This window comes from Thermobia domestica, chromosome 5, assembly GCF_964235325.1.
Source record: "Thermobia domestica chromosome 5, izTheDome1.hap1.1, whole genome shotgun sequence".
NCBI lineage: Eukaryota > Metazoa > Arthropoda > Insecta > Zygentoma > Lepismatidae > Thermobia > Thermobia domestica.
In genome coordinates, this window is record NC_137458.1 from 318548866 (window position 1) to 318576124 (window position 27259).

The 27259-nt window shown below is 36.3% G+C and overlaps 1 protein-coding gene across 1 annotated transcript in view; it reads right to left on the reverse strand.

Moving 5' to 3' along the window:
• Positions 1-27259, reverse strand: part of Adk2 (Adenosine kinase 2) — a 59581-nt gene that overhangs the window by 20436 nt on the left and 11886 nt on the right. The window contains exons 3-5 of the mRNA XM_081760499.1: positions 26650-26785; positions 14666-14811; positions 6703-6873 (exon numbers count right to left, since the gene is read on the reverse strand). Coding sequence (XP_081616625.1) covers positions 6703-6873; positions 14666-14811; positions 26650-26785 — 453 coding nt within the window. The remainder of the gene's footprint in view (positions 1-6702; positions 6874-14665; positions 14812-26649; positions 26786-27259) is intronic.

A 27259-nucleotide genomic window follows, 5' to 3' on the forward strand; every position in this document is an offset into this window, starting at 1 on the left:
GCACAAAGAGAGAAAAAAGTGACTGATTGCGCCGGGACTCGAACCAGGGGCCTCCAGCATACTGTGCCGATGCGTTAACCACTACGTTGCCCAGTTTGCTTCCCAGAACAGCCACTTGCTCTCTCACTCTCAAGCTCGTTGCTCTCCACTTGAACCACGTGAGTTGTACCACAGATTATTGCTCCGCTTGGACAATCCCTGTCCATATACTGAGCACCTATGACAGTTGTAATTTCATATAAATAATGAAAACTAATGAGAAATCTATATGAAATCACAACCGTCATAGTTGCTTAACATATGGACAGCGATTGTCCCAGCAGAGCAGTAATCTGTGGTACAACCCACATAGTTCGAGTAGAGAGCACCGACCTCGAGAGTGAGTGGCTGGACTAGAAAGGGACTGAGTGGCGTAGTGGTTAACGCATCGGCACGGTATGTCGGAGGTCCCAGGTTCGAGTCCCGATCCAGTCAGTCACTGTTTCACTCTTTGCGTGTTAAATATAATGTAAATTATGAAATTACGGAATACTTGCTTCACAGAAATTCCTGCACAAAGCAAGAAATTAAATATCTTTCCTTAAACTTTAATCTGTAACATTAGTCATATGACGAAAGTTCCGTCACACACGAAAGGAAAAAGTCACAGTGAGACACTCATCGATAAAGGATGGATATACATCTATATAAAATTGAATGTTCTAATATTAACGATATATTTTTAGAAAAATGAATAGTATTATATAATTCATTTAACTTCTCCAAACGCTTATTTTCACATCAATATTGGGCATATCTTCCAGTATTTTAGCCTTCTTAGCTTCAAGCTCATTGATGATTTTTATTTTCCTGTCTTTAGCTTTTTTCTTTCTTTCTTTCTTCGTTGATTTGTTGCTCGGCGTTTGGGTGCCACATGATCTGATTCAAAAACACTTCTCGGCAAATTTCTATCTGTAAATCTCTAACGAAACGTAAGTAACTCGAGCCATTTCTGAAGCAGTTGATCTCGAATGACGAAAAGTGGATAACCTACAACAATCTGCGAAAAAGATCGTGTTCCATTGGGAATATACCATAGGCAGGAAATGCTTTTAAATTATCACATAACTACCTATACAGATTGTCAGGCAATAATCTGTGAAACTCAGAACAAACAAGATTTAATCTCAAAGGATTACGATAGATGTCATTCTCACTAAATTATTATGAAACAATTAAAATTATGGAACTCTGTCGAGGAATTTGAAGCTCAAAATATATAAAACGATAATCATGCCTGTAGTTCTGTATGGTTGCGAAACGTGGTCGCTTAGTTTAAGGGAAGAATGCAGACAAAGTACTTAAGAATAAAATCCTGAGACGAATATTCAGATCCAAGAGGAATGGGAAAGGGAAATAACGGAAACTTCATAACGAGGAAGTAAAGAATTTACACCGTCTAACAAACACCGTTCGGGGTCATGAAGTCTAGGACGCAGAGGTGGGCAAGTCGTGTAGTCAGAATGAAAAACTAGGGACGCTTTTAAAGTTTTGCCTGGAAATCCAATGAGAAAACATCCATTAGAAAGGCCTAGGCGCAGATGAGAGGACAATATTACGATGGATCTCGCAGGAATAGGAATACGAAGTAGAAACTGGATTCAGTTGACTACGGACAGAAGTCAATGGAGAGGTTTTGTTACCGCAGTACTGAACCTCCGGGTTCCATAGGCCACAGAGCTAGCTAGTTAGTTAGTTAGGCACATGAGAAAATGGTTCAAATTAACGAAAACCTGGTTACTTACCAATATATCCTCCCGTGTGACAACTTAATATTCTCCAGACGTATCAGAACAACAAGTTAGTTCCGTCTTCAGTGGTAAGGTAACATGGATAAACATGGATAAGAGAAATATGGTATGGGAAAAGGAATACATATCACCAAATAAATATAACGTGAGAGATGGATTCTAAAAACAACCAGCAGAGCATAGTGGACGAAAGAAAGAAAGAGTTGAGTTGGAAAAAATGTACTGCCTATGCTACGTCACTGTTGCCAGATCCAAATTACACATTAAAGGTAGGTAGCCAGATTTTATCAATGTTTCCAGAATCCAGATTTAAAGCCGGTTTATATTTATGAATAAAGAGTTTCTTTAAGCTCCCCCCTTTTTTGTTTTTGTTTTTCCTAAATTTATCACATTAACCTGTTTTATATTATGCGTATGTTGTTTTAGGTGATGTGACAATCCTGACATACTCTCCTCTTGTGACTTTTTTGGTTGTCTAATGTGTTGTTTAATTTGGATGTTAATATTGAGTTTGGTTTGACCTATATATGAAGAGAAACATTCACACTGAGCACGATAGATATATGACTTATTTAGTAGCTCAACAAAATAACTTTTAAAGCCGGTGAGATACTTTTCTAAATTTTTTGGCGAGATACTGGAAGCAGATATGTTATGCTTTGCAAGAATACGTTCGATTTTGTCGATAATTGTGAAAAATATGGAATTTCTATCCAAGTTCTTTATTTCTTTGGAAACAGCTTCTTTTTAGGAACTTGCACCGATCTACGTGATTGCTTAAACCATTTTTGTACGGTACGCAACGTATAACCGTTGTTTTGTCCTATTTGATATAAAAACTGCATTTCATCATTGAGATCACTTGGATGGTCACAAATTAGTAATACTCTACGAAAGAAATTCTTCTGAATATTGGCCCAGTGGTGGATGGGCTAATTGTTGATGCATGTAAGTAGTAGGTTTCCGAAATACTTTTGTTATAAATTTATTACGGGCTCGGATAATCGGTGAATGTAAAAAAAAGGAAGACAGTTATCAGATTCACGCTCGAAAGTGAACTTCAGCCTAGGATGCTGATTACCGAACTGTTCAGGTATTTTTAAAAAAACTATTTTTATCACGTACAAGCAGTAAAATGTCATCGGCATAACGAAAATATCTAATATACTTAAATGTGTCCTGTTGTAAAATAGACGTTTTTATCTGATTTAAAACAATGTTTGATAGTATCAGACATAGTGTGCTCCGCATGGCTAGACCATCATTTTGGGAAAAATAATGATTTTCATATTGAAATACATTGGATGTTAAACTGACCTAAAGCAGATGTAATAGAAAATGAGTTTCATAAGCAGATGCACCATTTTGTAATAACCAAGATCGTGTGCTATCGATAGTAAGTTCCAATGGTATGGACGGATATGATCAACAACATCCATGGATGGAAGGAAAATAGCATTAGCATTTACAAGTAATGGTGCTATTTAGTCGGTGTTAAAATATTTTGAGTTCGCAGAACCGTTTGTTATACTCAGACGTAACAGTAAATGTTACCCAATTATACCCAGGAACGGTAAATTTTAGTTAACTATATTTGTTTTTAGAAATCCTTACAGCTGCGGGGTTAACATATTTCTCAGAACAAGGTATAAGCGTTTATTTCTTAATCTCAAATGCTCAGATATCAAGAATGAGAACTGGGATCACATGAGTGTAGTGGTGAGGGTTGTTTATAATTGAAACGCATACATACCATTATCAGCAACTGTCTATCCACTGCTGGATTAAGGTGTTTTCAATACTTTTTGACAACCATCTATCTTGGATAATTCGTTTCCAAGACATTCGCAGTGCTACCTAATTTCGTCACACTTTGTATTAGGATGCCGTGTAGGTCACTACTTGTCACTTGTGGTATTCAGTAAAAAAAAAAAAAAAAAAAAAAACTTTTGTCTACCTTGCATTGTTTGTTTCCTAAGAGAGATATCTATTTATCTACCTATTCATCTACTATCTTTCTCTCTTCCTCTCTCTCTCTCTCTCTCGATATTATATATACACAGAAGTGGTTGTTAAAAAAAAAAAACTAGAATAACATCACTGTTTACAAGTGATGACAACTGTTTTCGCCCATAAATGCATCCATAAATAGGGAGAATATATTGGTAAGTAACCAATTTTTGTTAGTATTATGCATGAAGATTAAAAGAGAATCGTAAAAGATATTTAAATCAATGATTTAGAAGTTGTAAGAAAGAAGAGAGAGAAATAAAATCAAGCTGAGATTAAAAGGGAAATGTTACCGATTTATTTAATGGTGATTTGTCTTGCACCTCCACATACCTCATATTGTATTTGATGTATACGACAGTATTTATGATTCTGCTTAAATAAGACAAATATCAAATTCCTTTTAGATTCTAATATGATTGAAGCGAGGAGACGCTCCACAGACTGTGACAAAGCATACACTGACGCCAAAGAAGATTATGCTGTGCGTTTAAGGGGATTGGAAGGGCAGTCTGCAACATGAGCTGCTGACGCCGGGCAGAATGATAGACGGACTTGTACTGTCGACATATTAGCGCAAGTTCATCTAACAATTCAAAAGAAACGGCCGAAACTGGTCAACAGAAAGAGTATCATATACCACGTTGACAAGACCACATACATCTTTAATGACTTGTTAGAAGTTAAAAGAAATTGACTGGGAAGTTTCAATACATTCATTGTATAGCCCAAACCTGTTACTGTCAGACAATCAGTTGTTTCGGTCTCTGCAAGACTCTTGGATTGCTTAGGATTACGAATTAGATTTCTGGACTTTCGGCATTTATGGCTATGAAATTAAATGAAATCTTGAAGTTTTCCACGATTATGCCGACTAGGCTAAAGATGATGATGATTATGAGAAATGAAGAAAGCAGGAGGAAATGGGTGAACTCCTAGAAAACCCACGAGAACGATGTTTGTCCACCACAAAGTTAACCTGGCGCGAACTGAGATCGAACCAAGGACCACGTGTACAAGAGAAATGAAATCTAAGTTTTACGTTCCACGGTTATGTCGGTTAGGCTAAAGGAGACGGTGATAATGAGTAATGAATGAAATGGGAGGAAACGGGGGAACCCCGAGGAAACCCACGCACACGGTGTTTGTCCATCACAAAGTTCACTTGGCGGGGGCTGGGATCGAACCCGGGACTCCAAACACCAGAGGTGAACGCTCTACCACTGAGCCACTGCGGCCCCCACGTGTACAAGAGGTGGACGCTCTACCACTGAACCACCGCGGCCCCTACCCATGGCCATGTTACCCCATCACGTATGAGGGATGACGTCGCTCGGTGAACACATTATCCAGCGAAATTTGAGAAAAGGGAAGGAAGGAAGCGGCTTGGGACATGTTAGGTACCATCTCGTCATTGGTCTGGAGTGAATGGGAAAACCCCAGGAAAACCTCACTAAGGAAGGAGAGCTGAAAAGGCTTTTACTTTTTCGACCGAGTGTTCCCACCGGGAAACAAACCCGGGATCGCTCGTACCAAAGACGAGAGCGTTAAACGACTACGCTATGCGGGGCCACTCTTGTATTGGTGTTAACTTCAAAAGTGGTCTATGAAAACCACGTGTCACAATATTTTGACCAAAAATCAAAGAAGTTGTATTGTGTTGCTGGAAAAATGGCAGGTCGTGATAAAAAAAAAAAAAAAAAATGTGCATATGTACTTTCATAATGTTATTTTCAGATAATAATAAATATACGAGGTGTGTTCAAAAATATCGAACCTTATTTGTTTCCCGCGTAAACCAATGAAGCGCGGGAGACTTTCTTAAGTGTAGGTGTAGATGGGACACTCATGCGCAGTCGTGAACTTTTTTCCCGCCCGTAGAAAAGCGTGAGTCGCTAGCAGTCGGCCAACGAATGAAGACGTGTAGTGAACGGTCGCCGGATTTCAGTTTTTTGCAAAATGACAGAAAAACTTAAAACTTAAGCAGTGATATTACATCAAATTTTGCCAAAAGTTTGGCGATACCCAAGCAGAAACCATTCAATGGAATCGGTACATTCAATTTTGAACGAGAATTTGGGCATGAGGAGAGAGTCCGCAAAGTTTGATTTAGGGTTTTATCGCCAAACACAACATTTCTGTGTGTCGTGAGGCTCCCTAATCACCCGATATAGCTCCGTGTGACTTTTGGTTATTTCTCAAGCTGAAAATGCCACTAAAAGGGATCCGATTTGAGTCAAGAGAAGGCATCACGCGGAATGCGATGGCACAACACTTTTTGAAAAAACGAAATTTTCGAGTTTTACGTCCCACGGTTATGCCGGTTAGGCTAAAGGAGACGGTGATGATGAGTAATGAACGAAATGGTGGAATGAAGAAAGTGGGAGGAAACGGGAGAACCCCGATAAAACCCACGCACACTGTATTTGTCCACCACAAAGTTCACTTGGCGGGAGCTGGGATCGAACCCGGGATCCGAAGCACCAGAGGTGAACGCTCTACCACTGAGCCACCGCGGACCCCCTCAACACTTTTTGAATACACCTCGTATTCTCAATTTTGACCTCTCAAGGCTTAATACTTTTTGTACAACCTAATATATCATATATGGATCACTAAAAGAACACCAAATTTTATATTGGCGCTTATTAAATTCAGTGTTCTTGTAATGACTTATATATAGGAATGAACTCGTAATACTGACAAAAGTATGTAATGTATTAGGGTGTTGAGTATATAGGTAAAGATGCACCTTTATGTATAAAAAAAAAAAAATACTTTTAAGTGTTGATAGATACCTTCTTTCATTGCTATAACAAGTAATTTTGTTAGCACATTTACGAACTGTATCTTACAATTTAAAAACGTTAATAATAGTAATAATAAAAGCAGATTTACTTACTGTTTCATTTCCAAAGATGATATCAACATATGGGAAAGCTCGCATCATGGGTTCCTTGAAGAATTTTGACAAGAATGGAGCACTCAAATTCATCATAAACAGTCGGTTACTATTAGCCGCATGTTGAGCAACTTCCAGTATGGAATCTGGACTCACAGTAAGGAAGAATCCCTGAAAGTGACAGAGAGACAGGAAAAAGATAAATATAAAGCCAATTTTAAAAATATCTACTTCATACTTGAAGTATTTTCTTTTCTTTATGTTTTAAGAGTCTTCATCCCGGCGAAATTAAAATACCGCTAATTTTATAATAATTATGTGATATCTTCAAATAGATAAATAGAAATATGGAACAAGAGCGCCTTCGACAATATTATTTTGCGTGAGGTACCGTCACCTAGTGGCTTTCCGTTTTCAGCTGTTTAGAAACGCGAAAATAAATGCCGATATTCAAAATGGCTCGAAATCGAAAGCAGATAAGTAAGTCGTGATAACGGTTTCTTATGTAAAATAATATTGTCTAGGGCGCTCTTGTTCCACATTTCGATTATCTTTTATCTATTTGAAGATATCACATGATTACTGTAAAATTAGCGGTATTTTAATTTCGCCGGGATGAAGACTCTTAAGTGCTTCTGTCCTGACAACTACAAAGACCCTTTTCGCAATCCATGAAAAGGATTTCGAACATTTGTGCAGCCGTGGTACCCTTATATATGAGACTAGAATCTTACGACACTTTTCTTTGGATTTTAAGTTTCTCTTTTATCCCTTCGAAATCCTGTAACATGGCAGTGTTGTGCTACAATGGGTACGAAATAATTTTTACTATCTTAATGTCTCATAATTTTGGGATAGGCTACGGTAGTCAGAAAACAAATGTAAATCAATGCTTATGGAGAAATGAAATGAAACCTTTAAGTTTTACGTCCCACGATTATGCCGGCTAAGCTAAAGGAGACGCTGACGATGAAAAATGTATGAAAACGTGGAATGAAGAAAGTGGGAGGAAACGGGACAACCCCGAGAAAATTCACACACACTGTGTTTGTCCACTACAATGCTCACTTGGTGCGAGCTGGAATCGAACCAAGGATCCCACGCCCCAGAGGTGAACGTTCTACCACTGAGTCATCCCGACCCCCACGTTTATAAAGAATTAGTTGAACTAAGATAGTGGAAGGTAACCGAAAACCTACAAGCATAATATGATACACTACGAACTTACCCCGTATCGAACTAGGGACCCTTAAAGAATGTCTTCTAATTCGGAAAAATAAAGTTTTCTAATTTTTCCAAGTTTTCAATACGAGGGAAGACCATTTTTGGGATTATATTTTGGGCAAATTAAATAAATGCTGGACACTTCTCAAGTAAACTTCATAGATTTAATTCGTTAAATAGGCTCTGTTAGTTGCAGCGGTGTTACGGGAAAAAAAAATGTGAGCTAGTGCATGCATATTTTTATATCTTGTTCTGTGACGAAGAAAAATTGCTTCACCCTTTAGAGATAGAGAGATTCATTTCTTCCCTGTTTACAGTTAGGCATTCACTCCTACTGTTGGGGCATTTCTGAGCCAAATGAATTATGGGACATATTGTTTGTATAGATACACGGGATTCGTCAAAACAAAATGTATACACACCTGGAACTGTTGCAGAAAAGTTATCTTCCCAACTAAAAAGTTACATTTCTGGGAAAAGTAAAGATACGATCCAATCTGCAAAATGTGTATTTTGCTCAAACCGATTTTCCAAATGGTGGCCTTCAACAGCGATACATTTCTGAGTACGAGTCATGATCGCTTCTGTATTTCGTACTAAAGTATCCCATGAGATTTTTCTGCACACTCTTTGAATTTCATCTTAAAGTACGTCTAGGTTATGTGGTTTACGACGATACACCTCATCTTTTGCTTTGCTCCATTAAAAAAAAATCGAGCAGCGTAAGATCTGGAGAGTGTGTAGAGAACTCGACTGGTCCTCTGCGTCCCAACCACTGGCTTAGTACAGTTCTGTTCACAGATTCTTACGTTCCTGGGTCTTTTTACAAGGAAATTCTGAATTCTCCCTTCATTGTTATGAAACAACATGCGTATTCTTTAACAGAAATAGACCAACTGGATATTGTTGTCAAGTAACTATACAAGTGGCATGTAGAAAACAATCATTAAATACGACCCCCCCCCCCCAAAAAAAAAAGATAAGACAAAAGTAAAAAATTGGCATATAGCATTATATCAGATTCAAGGCTGTAGAGGGTACACAGACAACTGAACAGTAACCAAAACATATGGAAGAGAATCAGTCATGCGTTCTTAGTGTAGTAGATAGCGTTATGAGGCTGTTTGATACTGTTCATTTTGGCATGTATTCGAATCCTTTCTACAAAACAAATATTTTAGTTTTCCTTTTATAAAGAATCTGCATTTCATGTATGAATTTAAGAAATTTACATCACAGGCTATATAATAAAGTATATAAGAACACACATATTAAACAAAACCTTCACACCCTTCCCTTCTTTAAACAGTGTTCACCTTGAAGCTAATTCTTTAGTATTTCGCGCATGAGAAATTATTGTATGTCCATTAAAGTATCCGTTTTCAGCATGGGAAGTATAATGCGTAATAAATATAAAACCGGAAATTTGAATATTGTGGATATTGTGTATGTATCTTTTTCGCCTTAAGGGGCTGCGGTGGCTCAGGTACATCGTTTACCTCTTGTGCATGAGGTTCTTCGTTCAATCCCAGCTTGCGCCAAGTGAGCTTTGTGGTGGACAAACACCGTGGGCATGAGTTTTCTTGAGGTTCTCCCGTTTCCTCCCACTTTCTTCATTCCACCATTTCATTTATTTGTCATCATCACCGTCTCCTTTAGCCTAGCCGGCATAATCGTGGGACGTAAAGATTTTATTTAATTTTCTTTTTTTCCTCTTAAGATACCGAATTTTTGGAAAACGTCCAACCGAATTTTTAATGAGCATATTGTGTACCAAGGAGCATATTAGGTCCAACATAAACAAATCCCCATGTAGGCTATTTTCTGATTAAAGAAAGAGAAATTTAAATCATCTAGAAGTTCCTTTGTTGTTGTCGTTTTGTTTAAGGAATGGAAAAAATGAAATGAAATCTTTGAGTTTTACGTCCCTCGGATACCGGTTAGGCTAAAAGAGACGGTGATTATGAGAAATGAGTAAAATGGTGGAATGAAGAAACTGGAAGGAAACGGGAGAACCCCGATAAAACCCACGAGCACGGTGTTTGTCCACCACAAAGTCCATACGGCGCGAGCTGGGATCGAAGCAGGGACCCCAAGCACCAAAGGTATACGCTCTACCACAGCCTCCGCGCCCCCTGAAGGAATGGAGTTCTCGAAAACGCTGAAATATGTATTTCCTTACTTTAACGAGTTTATACACCGAATTTCACACATTCACATCCTGATTAGAAATTTTCTAAATAAAGGGTAATTTGGATATAAAAATGATCCCCTTTCCATCCTTAAGAGTGGAATATTTAGAAATACTGAATCACTTATTTCATTATTTTTAATTAACAGTTTGTTTACCGAACTTCAAACCTGCAAGTTAAACATATCTTTACATTCAGAACTTCCAAATGCAGTAAATAAAAGGAAATTTGGATATAGAAATTACCTCCTTAGGAGCCGGATGTCTTGAGATGCTGATACATATGTCACTGCTTTCAACTGAGAGCCTCTATGCCAAATTTCACACCTCCAACTTAGTGAAAAGCTTGATGAAGGTGTCATTCAGGATCAGGTTTATCTTAATAGGAGGCATGGTATTTTAGAACAAGATCCTCAGACGAATATTCAACCCAAGAGGAATAGGAATGATGAATGGCGGAAACTTCGTACCGAGGAACTACATAATTTATAACGTTTACCAAACACTGTTAGGGTCATCAAAATCAAGTCTAGGAGGTTCAGGCGGGCACGTCATGTAGCGAGAATGGAAGAAAGTAGGAACGCTTCCAAAGTCTTAATTGGACGACAAATGAGAAACCGATCATTAAGAAGACCTAGGCGCAGATGGGAAGAAAATATTAAGATGAACCTCGCAGAAATAGAAATACAAAGTAGAAACTGGATTCAGTTGGAGAGAGAGAGGGGGGAAGAGAGAAAAAAAGAAAAGAAAGAAAGAAGAAAGAAAAAAGAAAGAAGAAATAAAAAAGAAAAGAAAGAAGAAATAAAAAAAGAAAGAAAAAGAAAGAAAAAAGAAAGAAGAAATAAAAAAAGAAAGAGAAAAGAAAGAAGAAATAAAAAAGAAATAAAAAAGAAAGAAAAAAGAAAGAAAAAGAAAAAGAAAGAAAGAAAAAAAGAAAGAAAAAAGAAAGAAAGAAAAAGAAAGAAAGAAAAAGAAACAAACTGATTTGCACTAACGAGGAATCACATTGGGATATACAAATATTTGACCCCTGTGCGACTTATTTTTGGACAGGTTAGAAAGTTGTCAATCACCCCCGTATAATACATATACTATAAAAGTGTACGGCAAGAATAACTGAAAAGTTACAAAATAAAAATCAAAATCACCCAGTGGGATTCGAACCAGTTTTAGAATTAATGAATCCGCACACAGAAACAACACGCGTGGCTATCGAAAACGATTATGAAGTTTTTCTTCAGCTGTATGGATAAATAACGAGCTTCTTAACAACTACCTTTTTTTAAATTCTCTGGTCAAAAAGCGTGTGTGTTTTACCTACAACCAAGTTTTCTGAATTGTCAAGGTACTATTTTGTGCTAAAAGAATCACTAAATTAAGTAACAAGAGAAGCTGAGTATTTCAAACAGCGATTTCCTTTCTTATGGCTTCCTCTCCTATTATTTTGAATGCGTTGTTGCCAAACCAACTATTTTAAGAGACAAAAAATAAAGCTCGCATATTATATTTTGGAGAAGTGTAGAACACACATAGCGTTTGATGTTCCGCTGCTTAGGCGGGTGAACAGTATAGATTCCTGAAATTGATACTCTTACTTGCATCTACTGCCATTAATAGAAGAAAGAAAAGAACACAGATCTGCCATAGCGTTCTGTAGGTAATTATCATGTTAAGAGTACATTTAAAATATAATAAAATGACATCTTTCAGTTTAACGTCCATTATTCCGTGCCCTTTAGGCTTACGCAGACGATGATTAAAGGAATTGAATGATAATGGAAGAATTTGTGGAATAAGAAAATAGGGGGAAACGAGAGTACCCCGAGAAAACCCACGGACACGATGCTGTCCACCACAAACTTATTTGCCGGGGATTGAACCAAGGACCCTACGCACCAGAGCTAAGCGCTTTACCACTGAGCCACCGTGCCCCTATTTAAAACATAGCATGTGAATGACGAAGTAAAATAGATACTTAACATATCTGATGTTTTTACAATGAGCAAATAATTTTTACACTATATTAATTATAAATACAAGCTAATACACACATACATAATAATTAGTTGTCGCACTGCTTTAATTACGGCCTATAAAATTTCTGCTTCAAAATACTTTTTTTTTTTAAATAATTTTTTTATTGATGTTGGAGTCCTGCCTAAGTTGGCCACTTTCCAATGGAACCGACGATGGAGAGTATAGAAAGATTCTTGCAGTCTGTTTCAGACATGGATTTTGGAAATTTAATTATCTTGTAAAATAAGGAAGTGATCATCCAGCTATTTGTTTAAGGAAATAAAAACAAATAATGTAGGCATCACACCACAATTATAGGAAGTTTTCTTATAAGGAAATAACAGAGTAAGGTATTTCATAAGGAGACCTGAGCTAAGCTCTACGCAACAACCAGAAAGCGTTCGGATCCCAGAAGGGAATGGTGCTGGTTGGTACGAGCAGCTAACTCGGGGAGTTTGAATTAAGATCTGATAGTGAAAAGACGACTATAGGAGATTATTAACGCTGAATTAGCCAGTGAGTATTACATCTATTTACGATGTTGGATAGTCATAATGGTTAAGTTTCTGTGCGATTACAATTTAGTAGATTACTGTAATTAAGATCGTTTCGAGTCCTGATAGCTTTGGTGTGATGTTGAAAATATCCAAAGAAATTGATTTCTATTATTTCATTTCTTATCCTAAGAAATTCGTAAAATTCATCCTTGAGTTTTCTTAATATACGATATTACAAATTTCTGATGACCTATGCTCTGCCCCTACTCATAAAGCACACTTTATGATGGAAGCATCCGGTTTTATTCATTTATGGGTAAAATTGAGATTCTGGAATAACATTAATTAGATTGTAGTCATTTACCACACATTTCGACTCCGGGACTCTTGCTCGTTTTGTAGGCCATTCAAGTTACATTAAAATAGATACATCATGCTTGATTTCGATGACTCATACATGCGAGAATGAAGCATATCACGACTAGCTTAATTTATCTAGATAGCAACGTCGGTTTGTTAGTTGATTAAAAGGAGTTTCATTTTTTCTTTCTCTCGCTCATAGTATGCTGAAATTACACACGTCAGTTGTTATAATGTTATATGATCCTGCAAGATTCATTTATAGCAAATGTTAATATGAAAAAGAAAAGTTAAATGGTAGTGTGGAAATGAATAACTAAGAAGGGTATTTGTTACTTGTAATATATTTATATTGCTGAACTAATTGAAGACCATATGGAAGAGAGGTGAAAGGTTAATATTGTTCATTTTGTGAATACCAGGGTTGGCAAAAACCATGGTTTTTATTTTAAAAAACCAAAAAACCAGGTTTTTTGGTTTAAACCCGTTTTTTTTGTTTAAATAATTTGCTCTATATATTTATATCACATATGGACAGAAGTAAGTTTGTTTCGCCTTAGTGTTAGTATGCAACAACCGGGTTATGCTGGAAAGGGCCACATAAGCTTAAAGTGGAATCCAAACCGCTGCTCGGCTTACACCCAAGAGAAATTGTCCTCCATTTGAACTCGAAACCGGGACTAATTGGCCACAAATACGATACGTCTGCCGACTCACTCACGAAGGACTCCTGGTAAAAATACGTTGACTGATCTTTACATATTTGTTAATATAATCGTCAAAGAGTAATTAGGACAAAAGGACAAAAAGATAAACAATTGCACAAGTGGATCCATTATACAGAATTACATATGGACAATTTCAAAGTACTACAGAGTACAGAAGAACTAATTTAGTCTAAGTCAGTTCACTACGACTTTTATTAGTCCAAGTTAAAGAAATATAACGACTTACTTTGCATATCAGTAAGAAAAGTGAATACAGATACGAATTATTTGAGTCCACTTTGGCTCTGACCCATTTATACATAAATAGTTACCAAAGATTCTTGCCTCAATAATTGCCTCTCGTGGGGTTTGTATGATTCCCTCCCCCCCAAATACGGCATTTCGATGTATTTTATCAATAGTAAACATTATTAAAACGAAACAATGTTTAGAATTTTCCCTTGGTTGCATAACAGTAATAACAAACTATAAAAAATCACATAAGAAACATCTATAAAGTTACATAAAAAAAGTTGCTTTAGTAATGTAATCTCTTTGAGTAAAGAATGGGGAATTTAGGTCTGAATATAGTACGAATAATATATGGGAGTGAAACGTGATAACCCACAAATGTGTGTTCATCAAGATTTTACGAATAGTTACACTTTTACGGACATTTAAACCAGTTTTTTTTTTTTAACAGCTGGTTTAAACCAAATGGTTTAAACCAGCCAACCCTGGTGAATACTGAATTTTAACTTTGAAACAACAGTCTACTTAGCATGTAGCAAAAAATAAAGTGACTAAATAACGTACGTACTATACATTATTTTTAAAGTATAATATATATATATATATATATATATATATATATATAGTAAATGCACCAATCAACACTACGCAATAAAGAGCTGACGATTGAAATGCATCGTATTACCTGTTTACAGAAGCAGAAGCAGGACACTTACAGATATATAGAAATATTCAGCATTCTCAATCGCCTTCCGATTCTCTGGTTTCCTTATATGGTCAATGGTGAAACAGTTGGCAGCAGCAAGGTTAGCACATAACGACCTATTCGAGCCTCTGTCGGTGATTATTACAGCGCATGTACCTGAAACGAAACAAATTTATGCTTTATTTCACACACATACGTTTTGTTATAAAAGAAAAAAGAAAAATTTACAGAGTTTGTGAAAATAAATTTTTGAAGCGAGTTGTAGCGCGCCTCCGCCATTCGGCTCAGTCTACAATTGTATGTCAGTCTTTTTGCTAGAGATGCAAGAGCTCAAAAAACGGTTTTTCTGCTTCGCTTTATTGCTTGGGAAATTTTGGGCTTTTTTCAAATGTTTGCTTTAAATTGATAAAGCAGTGGTTGATGCACATAATATACAAGTTTTAAAATAAACCATGAATTTCGAAAAGATTTTTGAAACAATTTTAATTCTTAACATACTTACATTATGAATTCCAAAGGATTAACCAATGTATATAATAAGTTTTTAACCTCTTATATACAAAAGTAAGTACTTTAAAAAAATGATACACAAATAACTAGCAAAATTGTAGTAATATTTTTACTTCAAAATATCACACACCCTCTTTTTGAAACAAATAAAGTAAAACATGAGACAAAATACATTTAAATAATACTCTTAAAGGTTGCACATCAAGAGCTCCTTTTTGGGTGGTTCTGTACATTCTTAAAATTTTTCAGTGAAGTTTTAATTTTCATATCGGGTCAGTGAGGGTAATTATGAGACACTGCCTATGGAGGGTATTTATGAGACACCCCTCACTGATCTTCATCCATTGTAAGTAAATACAAATTAAGAGCACAGGCATTTAGTAACATCCTTCACAATGCTCTGTCTACATTTTTAAGTTTCAGTTTACAACAGTTTGGATGTACCAATTGCTTTAACAAACTCATTAAAAAAAAAAAAAGTTTTGAAATTTGAGATCCTATCATTAACTTTTTATATTTACTCGTGCAGCAATATCACTCTTGTGAAACCAATGGGTGTTAGTGGAAGCCTGGTAGGTCAACAGTTAAAGGTTAAGTTGAATTTGTTCCTTGGGCTTTCGTTTCAGAGTTACAAATTTTTTTGTTGTATCTCATTTTGCTCAGATGGAGAATAAATATGAGACGCATGCTAGATGAATGTATTTGAGAAATTTTCTCTGCCCCATTTGTTGTCTGCCTCTTTACATTCGACATTTGCATTTCTTGCTACATGAATTGTTTTGAGATTGGCATTGCCTGAACACCTCCATGGAACATGACAACATCATGTACTATTCTCTGCGAAACTAAAGACACTTTGTGTAGATCATCCATAAGAAACTCCTTATTATATGAGGAACTGTGTTCAACGGAAGCGTTTCCATGTGATAACACTAGAATTTTCTTAACGAACGCTGAAAATTTGTTACTGGTGTTAGTGTTGTCAAGAATGAACATCCACCAGTGATTTAAAGGATCCTTAGTCACATCAAAATTCTTCATTCTTGTGATAACTGAATCTTGAGTACAAATTTCCAGAATATACAGAAAATTCCCTGACTTGTCCAGAAATTATATAATTCCTTGACTTTTGCAGGTTTTCTACGCTTTCCAGACTAGTAGACACCCTGTTATTATGTTCTGACAGTCAGTTTTTGAAATTAATCATGAGTCTATTGTAAAAATCTGTAAGTAGAATAATACAATTCTCAGCGTAGGTTTTGCAATGTCTAAGTTTGTATAGTAGAATTAGTAACTAAACTAACTTTTCTTATTAATAGTAAAACTAAGAAGTAAACTAACTTTTCTTATCAATAGTAAAACTGTCAAGATGACATAAGCGCCCCGAGAAGATCTTCAACTAATCAAATTTTGTCATCCTTACAAAGGGCTGGCTACTTGCCATTATCATCAGGAGACAAAAGAAGACTGGTCTGCTCTTCCCTTGAATAATGTCACCCGTGAGTCTTGACTGTCAAGGGCAAAAGTTGGTTTTGTTCGTTTTCAAAGTGAAAAATCTCTGTTGGCCTCAAAGCCTAAGAGTTGATTTAGCGGAGGAAGGGGATAGAAAGCCGGTTTCGCTATCTTTGCTAACTTTCCTCCTGTAAAACTCAGAAGCTGCTATAACCGCTACCAGGTTATAGAAGGATTTTTTGTGGACACTCTGTATATTTCGTAAAGACTGTGATTATTATTTTCGATTTATACTTTATTCTGCAACGCACATAAGTTCTTTCTTTGGTGGGAATTGCTTCTTTCCCACACAATTGGACAAAGAAGTCTTTCATCGTTTTTTCATATATATATTTAAAACATTGCTTTTGCTGAGAACATTTCAGTTAGTGACTAACCATTTCAGTGTTTCTCCCTGACCCATTATATGCACAGTATTTATTCTGCAGTTATTTGGAACTGAATTAAGTATTTTCGTTAATCGCTTATGGAAACATTACAATAGATTAGAGAAATACGGGCTGACCAGATGTCCCAGTAGCCAAAGTGGCACCAGCCTCACAATTTTCGTAGTTCGTTATCTGTACTTTCTCACGCCAGTGTTATCGCCGCGTCTAGTGCATTATAGGCAGTTGACTAAAATTAACATAAATTGTTTTCCGTATTCTGTTTGTATGTGCATACAGGTGAGTTAACCGAGTGATTTTTGAAATGAACTGCCAACACTTTTCTGTTGACCATTGCAACCCGTAGCTTGAGCTTGGATGCTCAGGGAGTTCGACTCCGGTGTTGTACGCAACCACCACGCCCGTTGCGTTGGTTAAGTTTTGTGAAGGGGCCCAAGCTATTTAGCCGGTGAAGGACGATTTCTTACGGCTAGCCCCAACTAGTGAAATCCCAGGTCCGCAGACCTTGTGCGTTTAAAAAGTTATATACGCGCCCTCCAATATCAGTATTCCACTGTGGAGATCTTCTTTTCGTTACTTTACTGAAGATTCACCTTTACGCTGCAGGACTGTTCAGCGTAACAACTGGATTCATCGTGGGACGATCCAGACAACTTTTCCCCAGTGCTAACCCCCCAAGTGTGTCAAGGGTGTGAGCGAAGTATTTATAGTGATATCTGAATTATAATCATATATATATATATAAAGGGCTATATTTCCCGAAAAGGGCAAAGCGTAATTTCAGCGGCAAAATTTATTAGTGTCCAGTGTTGTATTCATTTCTCTTCGTTATTTTTTTTTCTTTCAAAATAGTGTTCTAATAAATAAGTATAGTGTCAATTAATCCAGTGTGTTTTCGTTGTTTGTATGAGTGATGTTTGTATGCGTTATGGTCTGGATGACCGTCTGATCGTCCGTGAGGTTTTCGAGACGAGACACCCGAATCTCTCGGCGCCTAATGCTCATATTATTGAGACCGACGAGCTTTTTGGGAAACAGTTTGTAACCTTTCTTGGAGAGGTCTTCGTCGTCCTGTCCAGGTAAGTTAAAGTATCAGGAGTATACTTATTGGTAATACCACGAGCCAAGGACAGCGAACAGAACCCTGCCGGTTACAAATAAATGGCCGCCCGAACAGCGACTCGAACTCAGGACGGTTACAAATAAATGACAGCCCGAACAGGGACCACGAACTCAGGCCGGTTACAAATAAATGGCCGCCCGAACAGCGACTCGAATTCCAGCCGGTTACAAATAAATGACGCCCGAACTACCGACCCGAATCGAGACCGTTGGTGCTCGAATATACTTGTAAAATCAATATTTTAATATATCGTTTCTTTTTCAGCTTGGAACCAGTAATCTGAAAAAAAAAAAAAAAAAAAAACTTCTCTTGCAGGTGATTTTAATAATATGTTTTGTGATAGCATATTTTATTCTAATTGTATGTTTTAAGCTTTATCTTGTTCAAGATGGCACACCAGAGACTTAATGCGATTGCTAGGGCGATTTCACTTCTCGAAGAATTATTAAGGCAAAGTAAAGAGAATCACGCTAAAGATGAAGAGAACTTTGCTCATCTTACAGAGAGCTTTGCTAGATTAGAACAAAAAGTTGATTTTAGAGAGAATATTGATAGATTAGAGAAAGAGGTAAAGAGCGAATTAGGTCAAAAGATAGACGGTTTACGGGACGTATTTCGTGAAAATAGTCAGCAAACGGAAACTGCTGAAAACAAAACACCGGAATGCGAACCCCAGTTACAGTTAGATGTTCCTACTGGATACGAAACACCGGAATTTGAACCTCAGTTAGTGACTGGTATTCCTAGTGTAAACAAAACATTGGAATTGGAACCTGAGCTAGAGACTAACACTCCTAATGAAAAGGAAATGCAGGAATCTGAACTCCAACCAGAGACAGGTAGTCTAAACCAACCTCGTAACAAATCTGACAACGATTTTATCTATTCAGAATCTAGTGACGCCGCTTGTAGTAGAAGTAGTGAAATCCATTAACATATGATTGTACACGACAGAGGTCGTAAGCGCACAAGAATAACTACCACAAACCACAGAGAGAAAAGGCGTAAACGAGATTACAATTATAGCAATAAGCAAAGATACGCAAACCGGAGCGTAAACAATACGAAATTTAAAGGGAATCAGAACCAAGACCGCACTCGAAAAGGCAGAAACAGAAGGAGTCGTAAATCACGGGCACGTAACCTGAGTTATCACATACTAGACAGGAACCGCAATTTGTGTGACATTAAGCATAGATTTGTACGGAGAGGGAACCATCGTAGAAATAAACGAACAGACTGCAGTTACCAAGGCAGAAACAGTAATCATAGAAAAAAAAAAAAAAGTAACCAAGACTTTGTGTGTTGATACAAATTTTTCTCCTAGGAGAGTGACGCATTTTAAGCGATAAACATGTATTCATTTTCTTCCTTTTTGCTTTTAGTTTTTGATAGAACACCTGGACACGAAAAGAAGAACTACGCATTTCTTTTAAACTCATTTTTTGCTTCTAGCTTTTAACTGTTCGGCAATGAGCAGATAACACGTTTTTCTTTCTTTGTTTTGATAAGATAATCGCTGCATTTTCGATCACCTGTTAACGTCGATGAATGACGGACGACACACAGCTGATTGATTCTTTGTATGTGTATGTGTGTGTGTCTTTGCTCTGTGTAGCGCTTCGTACCTCAGTCAGCTGTGCATTTGTGTTGCAAACCTTATCATTGACTTACTATTAGTTTAATGTCATTAATTTTTTCTTGTTTTCATTTCAGATGTTTGAATATAGATTTTTTAGTAAATAATTAACGTATCACATACGTAGAGGGACCGTATTTAGCCAAAAACGGTTTGATATCTTGGCGAGATATCCGTACCTCAGCTAGTGGGAAGATATTTTAGCGTTATAATATATTTCTATTGTTTTTTAAGATTAAAAAAAAAAATCTTTTTAGAATCCCTTCCCACTTTCCAAATTCTTAAACATGTTATCATACATATGACTCACAATTAATGTTTGATTTTCTTTTAGATTTTTTTTTTAAATAATGCATCGAGATGCCCAGGAAGAGAAATTTTTTAGTTATTCATTATATGTACACTTGTATATTTGTCATTGAAACTTAGTATGTAATCTCATGCGTAGAATATGAAACTTTACACTTATAATCAATGTTAAATTTATTTTTCAGTGTAAATCTTAGATTTTCGTTTTCATTTTGAAGTGTTTACTGTAATTTGATTGAACCTCATTCACGTCATTTACCCGATTTTGACTTATTTGAATTTCCAGGATGTGACATGATATATTTTGTTCGAAGAAAAAAGTTTAGAACGGAAAGTAGGCTAAGCCTTAAACGAGTGAAACAGACATTTCCTGGTTAGCTAATAGTGTGTGTAGGAATGTCGTGTGAATAGTATAATTCTCCGAACGAAAGCAGTAATCTTTTTATTGTAGAAGGAACTATATGAACAGATATTCTGATGGTGAACGGTCGTTTTTCCCCTCATATTAATATATATGCGGAAATATGTTTAACTTCTATATTTTCTTGTAATTTCTAATTAACATTTTTTTTCGTCTTCTGTAGACCACTGAACGACCGTAGGGAAACTTCTTCGGGTAGGATATTTTATGGGGATAAATATTTTTTTTTCAGGGAGGCAATATTTCCTGGAATTGCAGATCTGTTGCAAAAATGGATGTGGCTAATCCATTGGATATTCCATAGCTAACTGTATTTTCGCCATCAATCGCAAAATATAGTTTTCCTTTCTCTTCTTCCTTTATGGTATCCGTAACTAAGTATGCGTATTCTTAGGTTAAATATTTTGAGTATATTTTATTGTCTAGTAATATTCTAGTGGATATTTTAATGTTTATGAATCGTAACTATATTGTGTACTTGTATGCTAATGAGTTGTAATGTTTATTTTTCATGTTAATTTTGAGAAAATTGTATTTTAGTTCCAGTATGTCCTAGAAACTATTCGGATGCGATATAGATCCCGAATAATAAACTTATTTTCTTTCCAACAGCATGAAGCCATAACGATTTTTTGAAAATGACTTTGTTAATTATTTCGTATGCTCGATGACTGAATTTTAATATGTTAATAAGACCATTTTGAATATTTGTAGCGAAGATGCCTAAGGAAGCTTGTTACAGCTGTTTTGTAGGGAATTTAATTTGGATGTTTTCAGACCGACCAGAAATTTGTAATGTCGTTGACTATACTCTTGTTTGTATCCCATGTTTTTCTTTTCACCGGTCTCATGTATTTTGTCTTATAGAGACATATCTTTACGATGCTAGGAGAGCATTTGTATTTCGTGTGTTTACACATCTTTTTCCAGGTGGATGATGTACGTTATGTTCCAGGGAACATACGTGTATTTTACTGAATATTGGTGTTGATATTTCAGTTATGTATAGAAACATTTTGTAAGTGCCTATGGTCGCAGGCCTTTCCACGTTTCTAGTTTATTTGCCTCGCAGGTGTCGATGGCATATTGTGTGTGTAAGTACGTGTAGTATTACACATTTTTCCCACCTATGGTTTTGGTCAATTCATGGCATAATGACCATTTATTTTCAGGAATGTTTGGACTATTGAGTCAACTTCCTTGATTCAGACCTTTGAAAAACTTGGATCAATATTGAATAGTTTTCAACATTTTAATTAATAATTTTTTTGCAGATAATACCCATCTATTTTGGTAACCCTACAATGTTTACGTTGATGGAAGTGAACAACAACCATTATTTTAGGCTTAAGCTAATAATAACTTTGTTTCAGAATAAAATCATTTGTTGTATTGAGCATTATCGAACTAAAGTCTCGGCGAGCAGATGGCATTTGATCTTATGGCGTGCCAAATTTTCTTCGTACATGTCAACGAAATCACGATCTTTTCTTTGATATGCAGAATCATGCTTATTTCTTGGAATTACTATGAACGTCAATTTTGACACTTAAGTTTATTTTTATTTTTTTTTTTTTTTTGAAAAACGATTTTTCGTTCTTTTCTGCCAAACAACACGAGGCACAAAAAAAAAAAAAAAGGACATACAGGTGAAAATCTTATTTTGTTTGTATATTGTCAGTTTATCATGTGTTTACATTTCCATTCATTTTACTTTTTCAATGATTTTGATATTTTTCAAATATATTATAGTGATATCGAAACTTTAACAATAATTTTAATATTTTAGTACCTTTAACATGTTTGCTATTTGCTTATTCATTCACATTTTGATATTTTAAATACAGATATCAGTATATTTACTAAATTTTATTGAGATATTTGATAATTCTTTAAGTCGATGTTTTCATGAATAGTTATCGTGTGTGTATATTTATTTCATATTGCACAAAATAAAGTGATCGAAACGGAACACTTAAACATTTTACGAAAAGAATTTATTAGTGTTAAAAAAAAAGAGCATTTAAATAGCCCTATAACGTATTTACTTCGTATTATATCAAATAAAGTGATCCACGGAACACAAACATTTTACGAGAAGTATTTGTGTGTTTTTTTTAAAAAAAAAGTAAGAATTTTAATAGCCCTACAAACGCTTTTTGCGCTTTTTTAGTGAAGTTATCATACAGGTGTTGTAACCGTACTTCGTTTCTCACACCAGTGTTAAAAAAAAAAAAAAAAAATCTCCCCTTCTCCCCTCATCAACTCATCGTTGGAGAATCACGGAGGATACTCAACACAGAAAGACAGCATGGTTTCAACATGTGAAGAAACGGAAGATAAGGAAACCCAACTGCACCAATTGTTCAAGAGGATCTTATTACTTCATGGAACATTTGGATTGGACCTCATGCAGAAACCTCATCATGTTGTAGTGAGTGGACAAGTTATTTAACTATTTTGAATAGCCCTTTTTTTTCAGGTGAAAAACCATTCATCGTTTATGCACGTAAGTCTCACACCATATGACAGTGTTGCCAACTAACTTATTTTAAATTTTCAGGTGAAAAACCTAATTTTATTCATACTTCGTCACACGGCCAAGGGTTCTCAACCTGTCCACGTGTGCACTTGACAGGTCGTTCCACTTTCGGACACCATATATAACCGCTACCAGGTTATAGAAGGATTTTTTGTGGACACTCTGTATATTTCGTAAAGACTGTGATTATTATTTTCGATTTATACTTTATTCTGCAACGCACATAAGTTCTTTCTTTGGTGGGAATTGCTTCTTTCCCACACAATTGGACAAAGAAGTCTTTCATCGTTTTTTCATATATATATTTAAAACATTGCTTTTGCTGAGAACATTTCAGTTAGTGACTAACCATTTCAGTGTTTCTCCCTGACCCATTATATGCACAGTATTTATTCTGCAGTTATTTGGAACTGAATTAAGTATTTTCGTTAATCGCTTATGGAAACATTACAATAGATTAGAGAAATACGGGCTGACCAGATGTCCCAGTAGCCAAAGTGGCACCAGCCTCACAATTTTCGTAGTTCGTTATCTGTACTTTCTCACGCCAGTGTTATCGCCGCGTCTAGTGCATTATAGGCAGTTGACTAAAATTAACATAAATTGTTTTCCGTATTCTGTTTGTATGTGCATACAGGTGAGTTAACCGAATGATTTTTGAAATGAACTGCCAACACTTTTCTGTTGACCATTGCAACCCGTAGCTTGAGCTTGGATGCTCAGGGAGTTCGACTCCGGTGTTGTACGCAACCACCACGCCCGTTGCGTTGGTTAAGTTTTGTGAAGGGGCCCAAGCTATTTAGCCGGTGAAGGACGATTTCTTACGGCTAGCCCCAACTAGTGAAATCCCAGGTCCGCAGACCTTGTGCGTTTAAAAAGTTATATACGCGCCCTCCAATATCAGTATTCCACTGTGGAGATCTTCTTTTCGTTACTTTACTGAAGATTCACCTTTACGCTGCAGGACTGTTCAGCGTAACAACTGGATTCATCGTGGGACGATCCAGACAACTTTTCCCCAGTGCTAACCCCCCAAGTGTGTCAAGGGTGTGAGCGAAGTATTTATAGTGATATCTGAATTATAATCATATATATATATAAAGGGCTATATTTCCCGAAAAGGGCAAAGCGTAATTTCAGCGGCAAAATTTATTAGTGTCCAGTGTTGTATTCATTTCTCTTCGTTATTTTTTTTTCTTTCAAAATAGTGTTCTAATAAATAAGTATAGTGTCAATTAATCCAGTGTGTTTTCGTTGTTTGTATGAGTGATGTTTGTATGCGTTATGGTCTGGATGACCGTCTGATCGTCCGTGAGGTTTTCGAGACGAGACACCCGAACCTCTCGGCGCCTAATGCTCATATTATTGAGACCGACGAGCTTTTTGGGAAACAGTTTGTAACCTTTCTTGGAGAGGTCTTCGTCGTCCTGTCCAGGTAAGTTAAAGTATCAGGAGTATACTTATTGGTAATACCACGAGCCAAGGACCACGAACTCCAGCCGGTTACACTGCCACTGTTATTATCCAAGACTAAGTACTCAGAAAAGTAGAATATTCACCACCGACTATTTGCAAACACTACGAAAAAAGATTTGTTACACTAACGAGACGACAGAGGATTAAGAAATATTTTGCTTGTAGTTACCATGACAGTCAACAAGTTCCCGGAATATTGTTGCAGCTCTTTATTCCCACAATATAAGTATACATTTACTTAATCAACTTCAAAATAGAAATTTTGGAAACACACACATTTATTCCACCGCTATTACTATTGCTAGAAATATTCCGATAGACGAAAGTCCTCTTTTGGTATCTACGGAAGTCCAGCCGTCACGTTGGTTTTGATCGTCTTCTACATTGGCGAAACGGGTACCTCGGAGGCCAGGTTTTCTTTAAAGCATTATCATGTAAACTGTTTTAAGGCTATCAAAGTATTTGAACAGCTCTCCCCAATTCGCATATGAACTTCATGTTTGTGTCCTGCTTGAACTGCGACATTGCGCCAAATGATCACCACACACTTCTCCGTTCACCTACACTTCTCGCACACTGCCTGCTATTACCTGTTTAAACTTGTCAAATTCCATAATTAGCAGGGTTGGCAAAACCCATGGTTTTTATTTAAAAAAAAAAAAAAACGGTTTTTTGGGCTTAAACCAGGTTTTTATGGTTTAAATAATTTGCTCTATATATTCATATCATATATGGACAGAAATAAGTTTGTTTCGCCTTGATGTTATTATGCAACAACCGGGTTATGCTGGAAGGGGTCACATAAGCTTAAAGCGGAATAAAAACTGCTTCTCGAGTTACATCCGAGAGAAATTGTCCTCCATTTGAACTCGGAACCAGGACTAATTGGCCACAAATGCGATATGTATGCCGACTCACTCACGAAGGAATCCTGATAAAAATACGTTGTACTGATCTTTACATGCTTCTTAATATAACTGTCAAGAGTCATTTCAGAAGGACAAAAAGATAAACAGTTGCACAAGTGAAACCAGTATATAGAATTACATATGGACAATTTCAAAGTACTACGGAGTACAGAAGAGCTAATTTAGTTCACGTTAGTTAACGACTTTTATTGGTCCAAATTAAAGAAATACACCGACTTAATCTGCATATCAATAAGAAAAGAAAGTGAATAAAGATACGAATTATTTGAGTCCACTTTGGCTCTGACCCATTTATACATAAATAGATACCAAAGATACTTATTTCACTAAATGCCTCCCGTGGGGTCTGTATGACCCCCCCCCACACACACACACAAAGTACGGCATTTTCGATGTATTTTATCAATAGTAAACATTGAAACGAAACAATATTTAGAATTTTTCTTCGATTGCAATTACATAATAATAATAACAACTACAAAAAATCACAAAATAAACATTTATAAACTTTAAAAAAAAAAAAAAAGTTGCTTTTGTAGTATAATCTTTTTGAGTAATGAATGGGGAATTTAGGTCTGAATATAATACGAATAATATACGGGAGTGAAACGTGATAACCCACAAATGTGTGTTCATCAAGATTTTACAAACACTTACACTTTTGCGAACATTTTTTGTTTTTTGGTTTAAACCAGTTTTTTTTTTTTTTTTTTTTTTTTTTTTTTTAACCAGCTGGTTTAAACCAGCCAACCCTGATAATTAGGCAACCTAAGAACGGTACTGTACAAGATTCATTGTGACTGCATCATAAATGCCAAGACTACAACATTTTAGGAACTTTTTGACTGCCCTGGTATTATCGTTGAGTAATTTGATAATTCGCCAATTACTACGATACACAACGACCTGTCAGAGACATAGAGACGAACACCCACACACACACAGAACATCGATACTTTTAATTCCATTTCAAGTTGAATTTGAATTGAATTTTAGTTTAGCGTCCCTTTCAGCAGCAAGGCTATATGAGACGTGGACCTACTGATTCTAACGTGGAATCCGAACCACATGAGCTCCCGCCGGGAATCGAACCCGGGTCTCCCACGATTTCGTTTTAAGGTAACAAAAAAGTCTGAAGCAACCTCACCTGTTGGTTCCACGTCATTGTATTGGTATTGCACATTGACCCCATCTTCCTTTGCTCGGGTTTCCAAGATGTTACTGAACTTGTCTCGCCCAACACATCCCATGAAGGTCGTAACTCGAGGTTTCCTTAACACCCACTGAAAAAAAAGCGTATTACATTATAATTTGTTAACAGTGTCTGTTATCTTTCCAATATTTAATTTGTAACACTTTACGAAAGAAATAATTATACTTCTTCATATACACATGTAACGATGTTTGTCCGAAAACATCTAGATCGTTCCACCCATTTTGAAGATTCTTGGTACATAACTGAACCATAGCCTAACTTACATTTTTCTTCCGTTATTTTCATTGAAATGCGTACACTAAAGGAGAGAGAAGCGGTGTCAAAATGTATCTAAAAGATTAAGTATCTCACGATCCTGTAAAGCTAGAAGACGAAAGTTGGTATACAAAACTGTAATTTAAAATATGAGGTGTCACAGCGTTTTGGAAAATTTCAGTATAAATGGCGTAAGGGTGCATACTTTATATCGGGTGTTCTAAAAATGGCGCCTACGAACAACAGAGCGGTATTCTTCAGCTCAAAAGGGCCGCAGTGGACTGAG